This window comes from Grammomys surdaster, unplaced genomic scaffold (assembly GCF_004785775.1).
Source record: "Grammomys surdaster isolate TR1022 unplaced genomic scaffold, NIH_TR_1.0 125688, whole genome shotgun sequence".
NCBI lineage: Eukaryota > Metazoa > Chordata > Mammalia > Rodentia > Muridae > Grammomys > Grammomys surdaster.
In genome coordinates, this window is record NW_021620524.1 from 1,248,678 (window position 1) to 1,259,432 (window position 10,755).

At 50.3% G+C, this 10,755-nt stretch overlaps 1 protein-coding gene across 1 annotated transcript; it reads left to right on the forward strand.

The window, feature by feature from the left end:
• Pycr1 (pyrroline-5-carboxylate reductase 1) lies at positions 1-4,471 on the forward strand. The gene is made up of 8 exons (XM_028787930.1): positions 1-88; positions 496-624; positions 817-887; positions 1,511-1,690; positions 1,961-2,182; positions 2,305-2,397; positions 2,552-2,715; positions 3,544-4,471. Exons 2-8 carry the CDS (start codon positions 558-560, stop codon positions 3,674-3,676), a joined length of 930 nt encoding a protein of 309 aa, XP_028643763.1. The 5' UTR covers positions 1-88; positions 496-557; the 3' UTR covers positions 3,677-4,471.
• Positions 4,472-10,755: the final 6,284 nt, after the last annotated feature.

Below are 10,755 nucleotides of genomic sequence, written 5' to 3' on the forward strand. Positions count from 1 at the left end.
GTGGGGGCGGGGCCGGTGGGCTCGGGTGCCGCGTGGCGGATGCAGGAGGCTGGGCTCTGTCGTGCTTGTGTGCCGGAGTAGCCGCGCTGTGGGTAGCGGGACTTGGGGCTCCGGGGATGGGACTCCTGGAATGAAGGCTTAGGGAATGGGGCTTCTGAGAAATAAGCTAGAGACGGACTAGGGACTTGGATGTTGAGGGTTCTCTGGATTCTGGACCCTCCCCTACAATCAGTCTTTTTCCTTATGGCTCCCTGAGCCCTTTGCAGAGGGCTCAGAACCTTCAGCTGCACACCAGGCATCCTGGCTCTGGGCGGCGGGTGGTGGTGGTGGTACGGGGTGTAGGGGTACCTGGGACAACTTCCCAGCCCGGCCAGCCGAGGAGCAACATAGAAATTAGGCAGACTGGGATGGGGGTTGGGGAGCACCTGGCTGGCGGGAGCGGCCAGACCGGGTACTCCCCACCCGACGTCTCGCTTTTCTATCCTGTCGGTACAGTTCTCTGCTGCCCTACAGAGCCGGCGTCAGCTGTGAAGGTTGTGGGTCCTGGACCTCCAAACATGAGCGTAGGGTTCATCGGGGCAGGGCAGCTAGCCTTTGCCCTAGCCAAGGGCTTCACAGCTGCAGGTAGTAGATTCCTCTGGTGCCAGGGAGGGTGTTAACATGGAGTGTCTGTGTCAGTGGCCTCAGTCCTTTGGGAAATGGCAGCTGCCATATGTTTGGGGCTGGTTCTCTGAAGGAGGTGAAGGGTGTGTCCTTCTTAGCAGTGTGGCAGAGAGGCTAGAACTAGCTTTGAGGGAGGAATTCTGTCCCCTACAGGTGTTCTGGCTGCTCACAAGATAATGGCCAGCTCTCCAGATATGGACCAAGCCACAGTCTCTGCCCTCCGGGTAGGTGCCTGGTAAAAGCAGATAGAAAGCCTGAATCTCTTTAGAGTTAGGGCGTAGGGTTTGGTGTGCAGCACACCTGACTGTGAGGGCAAAGTGTGGAGCCCCTACTCCAGCAGGAGAAGCAGACCTGCCATAGGAAACCTCCAGATGCTGCTCTCCTTCTCTGAATACAGTTGGTAAGAGAGGGTGCTAGTCTGGAACGGGGTTTCCCAGATAGGGGTTTTGGAGCCCTCTGGAAGGCCAGACAGCACAGAGATCAGATCAGAGTCGGCTGGGGTGATGATGAGTACAGTTTCTGTTTGGTATGGCTCAACCAGATTTTCAGGCTAAGGATGTGTGGGTGGGTGGGTGGGGGTGTAGCAGGCTCCCAGCTTGAGACCACCACCCACATTTGGAAGGCAGGCAATTGTAGAGACTGCAGCCATTGCAGCCTGAGGTGGGATGGGATGGGCTATGGTTTAGAAGTCTGTGATGTCCCTTTTCTACTTCAAAGGGGACACATTCCAGGGCACAGTGCCTTTCTCATTTCACCCAGCAGCCTCTGGGCCTCTCTACTCACAGAGCAATCAGCTTTGTGGGCCGATAGCCCATGAGGCAAGCCGAGTCTCCTTGCACCCCTGCAGAGGATAGGGGTAAACCTGACACCCCATAACAAAGAGACGGTGTGCCACAGTGATGTGCTCTTCCTGGCTGTGAAGCCCCACATCATCCCCTTCATCCTGGATGAAATCGGTGCTAACATCGAGGACAGGCACATTGTGGTGTCTTGTGCAGCAGGTGTCACCATCAACTCCATTGAAAAGGTGGGTGCCTTGGGCCAGAAGTGCTGCAGAGGGGGTGCAGCATGTGGTCAGGAACTCTGCTCTTGGTGTCCGGCTTCTGTACCTGTGCACAGGGTATAGCAGCCCAGCCCACAGCAAGAAGAAATGCTCAGTGGGGGAGGCAGCCCAGCCCACAGCAAGAACTCAGGAAATGTTCAGTGGAGGAAGCAGGTCCATACTCACTTCCATGCCCGGGATGAGGACAAACAGCCACCACCAGAGTGATAGAGCTGGTTTCTCTTCCTCTTCCAGAAGCTGATGGCGTTCCAACCTGCTCCCAAAGTCATCCGATGTATGACTAACACCCCGGTCGTGGTACGGGAGGGGGTTACTGTGTATGCCACAGGTACTCACGCCCAGGTGGAGGATGGCAAGCTTGTGGAGCAGCTCATGGGCAGCGTGGGCTTCTGCACAGAGGTGGAGGAAGATCTGATCGATGCTGTCACAGGGCTCAGTGGCAGCGGCCCTGCCTATGTGAGCACTGGAGCGATGGGTGGTCAGGGCTGTGGGCAGTTCCCAGGGCCTCTGTGTACCTCTCTCTGCTGCACCCTGCTCTGGGTCCCAGAGAGGAGGCTGAGGATGCAATCTCCCTGCAGGCCTTCACAGCCCTGGATGCTCTGGCAGATGGCGGTGTGAAAATGGGGCTTCCAAGACGCCTGGCAGTCCGCCTTGGGGCCCAGGCCCTCCTGGTCAGTGCTTTGAGATACTGGTGGGAGCTGTTTCTTATTAAACCCAAACTGGGGACAGTTGAGAGGGGAGTCAGCAGGTGCTTTGGTGGCTGAGGACTGTACTCTCTAGAAGCAGGTAGGTGCCCATGCTATCAGTCTCTTTTTCTTGTCACAGGGGGCAGCCAAGATGCTACTAGACTCAGAACAACATCCAGGCCAGCTCAAGGACAATGTCTGCTCTCCTGGCGGGGCCACCATCCATGCTTTGCATGTGCTGGAGAGTGGGGGCTTCCGCTCCCTGCTGATCAACGCTGTGGAAGCCTCCTGCATCCGTACACGGTAGGTTCTCCTGTCATCCACTTCTCAGCCACCCATGCCTGTATGCCAGAGCCCTGGCTTCAAAGGTTTCATGGCAGTTAATCCACTGAGCCCTGTCCTGGCCCCGAGCAGGACTTTGGAAGGTTCAAGTTTTCTGGGTCACAGTATGCAATGTCTCTAGCTCTTTTTCATTGTCCTGTGAGAAGCGTTATCTACATGTGTCCGTAGACACCCCTCTGGTCTTGCAATATAACCTTCATTCAGTTTCATCATCATAGCCAGGGAGCCAGGCTAGAAGGGTAGCTGGGGAACGTAGGAGGACTGGCCCAACACCTTCTTCATGACCTTTCCCAGGTTAAACAAGCTAGCTAAGCTGGCAGTTGTTAGCAGCAAGATAGCCTGGTAAGAGTGAATGAACGTGTCCAGGGTCCCTCCATTGTTGTAAAGCAGAGCCAAGGTTGGAAATCACTATCCCAGGTTCATGTCTACAGGGTCAACCACCAGCCTTTCTTACCAGTGGCCACCCGCTAGGACAAAATACCTTAGAGATCCGAGTGCAAGTCTGTGAGACTTGGACATGGGACCTAGCCACCTAGGCACATATAGAAAACAGAAGCAGATTCCTGCCACAAGCTGTAGCCAGTGTGACCCTGACCCTGAGTGGTTTGAGAAGTGGCCGTGCAGCTGTGTAGGCGGGGGTGGAGGGGGGTGGGGAGGAGGAAGGAGAGGTTGAGATGTGGCTGGCAGAGGGGATTGTGGGTGCTAGCAGAGTGTTCCCCACCAAAGCTGCTGAACGGTGGATTCTGGGAGGCGGAGGGGCTCAGGTTAAGCGTATCATGGCTTTTCTAGGGAGCTGCAGACCATGGCTGATCAGGAAACTGTCTCCCCTGCTGCTATAAAGAAGACTGTACTGGACAAGGTGAAGCTGGACTCCTCTGCTGGGGCCTCTCTGTCTTCTGGCCACGTTAAGCCGCTGCCCTGAAACCTGGTCCCAGCAGGCAAGGAATGATTCATCTGCCAGCCTTCCTCCTGTTCCCTACTTCCTTTCTTTTCTTCTCCTTTCCTTTTCTCTCCCTTTCTTTTAAAGCAGGGTTTTGCAGTGTAGTCCAGGTTAGCTCTGAACTCTTCATCCCTCACTCTAGTCTCCCAAGTGCTAGAATTATGGATGAAAGTTACTATAGTATGCCAGACTCCTTTTTTCTTGTAAGATAGTGACTTGATGTTGCCCAGACAAGACTTGAACTTACGGGCTCAGGGCATACTCTGATTTCAATTCCATTAAGTATACAACACCTGAGTGACTCAGTTCTTCTCTTCTTACTTGAAGCTTCTCCAACAACACAGAATATCCCCACAGCAGGCCCTTACCCACAGCCAGGTCAGCCAGGAAGGGGACATCACTTACAACTGGGGACCTCCATTGATACTCAAGTGCCAGCTCAAAGCTGGGTGGGTTCTCAGACCTCCCCCTCTTCAGCTTCCTCTGGAGCTCAGGCCTGTGGTCTTTATTCTCCTTAGTTTCAGGGTCAGCTTGCCAGGCTTAGCCATGGCCCCTTCCTGTGATCCACTCACAGGGTTCCTTTCTGTGACGACCAGCTAGTCCCACACATCCTGTACCTCCTTCTGGGTACTTAATGCTTTACCAATGATCCCACTAGGCATTTGGGAAAAGAACTTCTCAGGTAGCTGATGAGACTCTTGTATGTTCCTCAACTCAGCAAATACTGCTACTTTTCTTCCTATCCTTTCAGTTGAATAATAAAAAAATTTCCCAAAAGCTCCAATTTACCTATTTGTCACCTATGGAGAGAGGCCTGCCTGTACACTGAGGGAGGAGACAGTAACAAGGGTCCTATAAAGCTGGCTGCAGCCAGGCTGAAGGTCCCCTGGGTAACAGAGGGCTTACAGAGCCTCTGTGTCTATGCCATAGCCTGAAGACTGGCACTGTAGGCAGGCCTTGGCACACAGATATGGTGGGGTCACCTCTTTAGTACCTATCCCTGTAGCTTGCCAAGGGGAGACGTGTTGCTGGCTGATCTAGGCTGTGTAGGGCCAAGTTCCTGGTGAGGAGGAAACCTTTTGAGGGAAGTGTTGGAATTTTCCAGACTGACAGATTCAAGGGCCATGACACAGGGAAATTCTGTCTTGAAAAAAAGAAAGAAAAAGGCATGTGCCATCACTACCCAGCCTGTTTGTTAATTTTTTGTTGTTGGTTTTGAGACAAGATTTCCCTGTGCCCTGGCTGTTCTAGAAGTTGCTCTGTAGGACTAGGCTGGCTTTGGACTCATAGAGATACCCTTGCCTCTGTCTCCTGAGTGCTGGGATTAAAGGAGGTATATGCCATCATACCCAGCATATCTGTTATTTTAAAAATATTTTTAAATTAGGTGGTGGTGGTGTATGTCTCTAATCCCAACACTCAGGAGGCAGAGGCAGGTGGATCTCTGTGAGTTCAAGGACAGTCTGGTCTACAGAGCAAGTTTCAGGACAGCCAGGGCTACACAGAGAAACCTTGTCTTGAAAAACGAAAAATAAAAAATAAAATTAAAATTAAAAAAGTTAAACTGTGTTCGTGTGTGAATGTTTGTTCATATGTGTGAGTGTACCATGTGCTCTCAGAGGCCAGAAAAGGCATTGAATTCCCTGGAACTGGAGTTAGAGATAGTTGTAAACTCCATGTGGGTTCTAGGAACTAAGCTCAGGTCCCCTTAAGGATGAAGGCTGCAGCCAACTATCCTATCCTCTGGAAATTGTAGAGGAGGACATTCCAGAAGATGACTCAGGGCTTCTCCTAACTGCTGAGCCATCTCTCTAGTTCTGTAATGCTGTTATTCTTGACATTAAAGTCGACTAATTCATACACACACACACACACACACACACACACACAATTCCCCTCCCCCAACCGAGACAGGGTTTCTCTGTGTACCCCTGGCTGTCCTGAAACTCTGTCGGTAGACCAGGCTGGTCTCGAACTCAGAGACTGGCCTGCCTCTACATCCTGGCCACTGGAATTAAAGGATAAAAGGTGTACGCCACTATGCCTAACCACAAGTCTACTTTTGCTCTGTTTGCTTGTTTGCCCAGTAATTCAAATACTAATCCTGTACAAAGATATTTAGAATGTCTAGGTACCCTCATTGTAGTATAGTCAAGGCGACACACACAGTCAACCTTCATATACCAGCTTTATAGCAGCAACAGGCCTTACAGAGGCCACGAATGCTCATGTTTCTTCATTTAGAAGTCACTCAGCATGGAGACAGAAGGTGAAGGCCCCACCTCAAAAGGTGATATAACAAGCTGCCTTAATTAAGAATTTCTATTGCTTTGATGCAACACCATGACCAAAAAGCAAGCAGGGGAGGAGAGGGGCTTATTTGGTTTACTCTTCCACATTGCTGCTCATCACTGAAGGAAGTCAGGACAGGAACTCAGACAGGGCAAGATCCTGGAGGCAGGAGATGATACAGAGGCCATGGAGGGCTGCTTACTGGCTTGGTTCCCAAGACTTGCTTAGTCTGCTTTCTTCAAGAACTCAGCACCAGGATGGGAACCCCTCACAATGGGATGAGCTCTCCAACAGTAACTAATGTAAGAAAATGCCTTCCAGCTGGATTATTTTTAATAAGTTTTTTTTGTTTTTCTTTCTTAGAATTTATTTACTTTTATCTTATGTGCATTGGTGTTTTACATGTATGTATGTGTATGTGAGGGTGTCAGATACTGGAGTTACAGTCAGTTGTGAGCTGCCATGTGGGTGGTGGGAATTGAACCTGGGTCCTCTGGAAGAACAGTCAGTGCTCCTTAACCACTGAGCCATCTCTCCAACTCCTTACTACTGCATCTTATGGAGGCATTTTCTCACTCAAGCTTCCTTCTGTTCAGATATCTCTAGTTTGTGAGTCAAAGTGACATTAAATAACTAGCCAGCACACAAACTTCCGGGAGCCTGCGATTTAGTTGAATATGCAGGTGCATGGGCAAAGCAGAGGCCTGTGTAACAGAGCAGGTCAGAGGAAAGAGGTCTGTCTTTCCAGGAGTGTCACAGCAGGATCCTACTCCTCATTTTCCAGTTTTCCCTGAACAGTTCAGAACCAAGGATGGCCGAGACAGTTATGAGGGTCAGAAGACAGAATCCATCAGTGCTAAGAAACAGTGCTGGAGGCATGGGGACCAGGAAGCTTGAGTCAGTGCCCAGGAGCGGGTTGTACTGATGCTGTGTGGCAGATGTGTTCCCCGGAAACTTCTTCAAGTGCCACTCAGCAAAAAGAGCCTTGCTTGAGAGACTCTTGCAATGAGCTTTTATGTTCCCCGAGATCCAGGTCCTTCTTCTTCACTATACCCAGAGACAACCATCCCGAACCTGTCTGGAGAGCCAGGAGAGGGTTCTTGACTAGTCTTATATGGTGAGGCATGTTTGCCTTTCACCAATGATCCACACATGCTCCGAGGGCTTGTTTCAGTATGGACTCCACTTTCCTTCGGCATTCCCTCCATGACTATTATCAGTCTGCTCTATAGCTGTAGGGCTTTATCTATCCCGAGGAAGGCTATGGAGCCGAGCCACCTCCTGGAATGACCCAGAATAACAACTAACATCAGCTTCAGTGTTAACTCCAGAGCCCAGGGCTCTCTACTTCAAGGAAGCAACTCCACACCAGAGCCCCATCATCTCCAGGACGGTCCATCTTCTGATTATTTCTTCTAGCCCCTTGTGGCCCTGGGTGTGGGCACTCCCAAACTTTGCTCCAAGTCTAGGTTCCATGAAATGGGGAGTGAGACTCCCCAAAAGTGGAAAACTAAGTAAAGATGATTCTCAAATGAAGTCCCTAATATGTGAAAGGCAGACTCAATGCTGTGAAGACCAGGATGTAAGGCAGATGTAGCTGTCTTTTGCTATTTAGTGGGTTCTTCTTTCTTCCATTCTTTCAACCCCTTAACATTAGGTAAGAGAGGGAAAAGGAAAAAAAAAAAGGATAGAGCAGAAAGGAAAGAGATCCCTGAATAAAGTCAGGGGTTAGAAAGGGGATAACATAATGGTTAGACTACTTCCTTCTGATTAGGGGCATCGAGTTTCTTGGGGCAACTTTGATCTTTGCCATCAGGATATCCAATTTCTTCTTGTTTCTTCTTTGCCCACAGCTACTTAACCAACCGAGACCAACGACAATCAACCAACCAACAACCCACCTATTGGGGGCCCTAGCATTTACATACCCTCTTAAAAGTCCCCAGAATTCCAAACATCACACAATCACAGAAACTATCTGTAGTTGGCAAAATCATACCCCTCTAGAGCATGAGGCAAATCAGTCAGCTGCTGCGGGCAATCTGAAGCAACCCTATATCCCACACCCAGGATTAAACATGAAAACACATTCCCATAATGTTTCTGGGGTTTTCTTTTTCTTTTTTCATTTTCTTTTATTTATTTTTTTTATTTTTCAAGACAGGGTTTCTCTGTGTAGCTCTGGCTGTCCTGGAACTCACTCTGTAGACCAGGCTGGCCTCGAACTCAGAAATCCGCCTGTCTCTGCCTCCCAAGTGCTGGGATTAAAGGCATGCACCACCACAGCCTGTCGTTTCTGTGGTTTTCAAAGATGCCAAACTGTCACTGTCACTACAGGGAGAGATGGAACATCAGTGGGAATCAGCCTAGCAATGGCTATCCTTTAGTAGCCACTCCGTGACCCACAGCTGGTACTTCCTGATGATACTTCAGCAGGTGGCAGGGACAAGGAACAGCATGTAAAAGGACAAGCCCTGATGTGACTCTGAATGTCCTGCCAGGTCACCCCAGCTGCTGCTGCCTCCATACCCAGTGCTATACTCACCCTTCCAGTCCCTCTTCGCAAGAAGTGGCTCGGGGTCCTCCTTTGAACCAGCACTGAGTGATAAAGATACAGAACACACGGATGCACCAGGCCTCTGACCTAGTATCTGCTGGTGTGTGTGTGTGTGTGTGTTGAGGGTTAGGCTGTGGTCTAGTGATTGAGCATTTGCCTAACATGTGTAATATCCTGAGTTAGATCCCTAACACTAGGGAGGGGAGGTTTGGGGGCTTGCTAATCACAATGCATGCCTAGAGTCCCAGTTAACTTTTTTTCCCCCCTCCCTCTTTGTTTTCTTGAGACAGGGTTTCTCTGTGTAGCCATGGCTGTCCTGGAACTGGCTTTTATAGACCATGTTGGTCTTGAACTCAGAGACCCACCTGCCTCTGCATTCTGAGGACTGGGATTAAAGGCCTGAGCTAACATGTCCAGTAAGTCCCTGTTACTCCTGACTGCAAGTCTTTGCAGCTACTCTGGGGAATATAAAAAATAACACGGAAAGCATCGGAGCTTATGGCTGTAGTCCCAGCATTTGGGAGGCCGAAGCAGGAGGGTTGCTACTGAGCTTACGCCAGCCTACAGAGCCTACAAAGACCCCATCTTACAACTAGAACAAAGGCAGGTTGGATGAAGATAAGTAAAAGAAACACAGAGGGCATGTCTCAGGGGTTTTTATTGCTATGAAGAGACACCATGACTCAGCAACTCTTCTAAAGGAAAGCATCTCATTGGGTCTGGCTTACACTTTTCAGAGGTTTTAGTCCATTGTTGTCATGGAGAAAAGCATGGTAGCATGCGTGCAGACATGGTGCTGGAAGAGGAGCTTAGAGTTCTACATTCTGATCCGAAGGCTGCAGGAAACCATAAGCCACACACTGGGCATAGCTTGAGTCTATGAGATCTCAAAGCCTGTCCCCACAGAGACACACTTCTTTTAACAAGGCCACACCTCCTAATAGTGCCACTCCCTATGGGCAGAGTATTTAAACACAGGTGTTCATGTTGGCCATTTCTATTCAAGCCATAGGGCCTAAGGAGTACTTCTCTGTATTCGGAGACTCTGGCTATAGCCAGTGAGAGATAAAGACTCCCTACATACTCCCCAAGGAAATACAATGTAAAGAACTACGTTTTGATGCTGGGTGTAGTGGCACAGGCCTTTAATCCCAGCACTAGGGAGGCAGAGGCAGTCGGATTTCTGAGAGTTCCAGGACAGCCTGGTCTAAACCTTGTCTCCCTTTTTGGTTTTTCAAGACAAGGTTTCTCTGTGTAGTCCTGGCTGTCCTGGAACTCACTATGTAGACCAGGTTGGCCTCGAACTCAGAAATCCGCCTGCCTCTGCCTCCCAAGCGCTGGGATTAAAGGTGTGCGCCACTACCGCCCGGCTAAACCTTGTCTCAAGAAACCAAATTTGCCCTAATGAATCACAAAGGGCACACATGGGCCCGCCTCCAGCCTGCTTGCCCTTCTCCTTGTCACCCTTCTTACAGGATGAGTCACCTTTTCTGGATTCCCTGAGAAGGAAGGCCAAATACAAAGTTTGGAACCTCGAAATGAAAACCTGATCGATCCCTCCCACTTTCCTTCTTTTTAACTTTTTCAACAGCAGTGGGAAGTCTCCTCACAGAAAAAGTACACAACTCCTACAGTGCATGCACTCTACCCGAAGAGATGGCTGCAGGTGAAGCCCCTAGCACCCTCTCCAGGTTAGAATCGTTAGTGTGCGTCCTCCAAGCCCCAGTGCCATCTTGGATATTTTGGGGATCTGAGCTGGGGTTGGGGCCGTGCTCCTCAACAGCCGTGTCCTTTTCAACCTGCTGACCCCATTTAGAATGAGGACGTCGCAGCAGAACGGGGTAAGGAATTAAACCACTTTGTCACATCTTCAAAACAGCAAATAGGTTCCCGCGTGGTGACGCTCGTCCGTGATTCCCACTCCCAGGAGGCAGAGGCAGGAGCATCTCCGGGAGTTGAAAGCCATTCTGCTCGCTGTACAGTGAAAACTCGGTATCCAACTGAAGAAGATCAAACAAGCAAACAAACCCGAAAATACCCACTCAGGTTTTGTCCCATAGACCTCGGTAGGAGTTGGCGTGGAGATCGGGAGGGAGCTTGATGGCGTCCGAGTCCCGGTCACCAAAAAGAAAACACTTCCTAGAACCTGACTCGGCAGGAGCAGGGCCAGCGGGGCGAGCGCCGGGACTACTCCCGCGAGACATTGCCAGGG

What these genes read in the sequence shown, in the direction of transcription:
- Pycr1 (XM_028787930.1), top strand. Translation starts at nt 558, where the DNA reads ATGAGCGTAGGGTTCATCGGGGCAGGGCAGCTAGCCTTTGCCCTAGCC. An exon ending in CCATCAACTCCATTGAAAAG is followed by an intron (nt 1,691 to 1,960) that starts GTGGGTGCCTTG and finishes TTCCTCTTCCAG; the next exon opens with AAGCTGATGGCGTTCCAACC. An exon ending in TTGGGGCCCAGGCCCTCCTG is followed by an intron (nt 2,398 to 2,551) that starts GTCAGTGCTTTG and finishes TTCTTGTCACAG; the next exon opens with GGGGCAGCCAAGATGCTACT.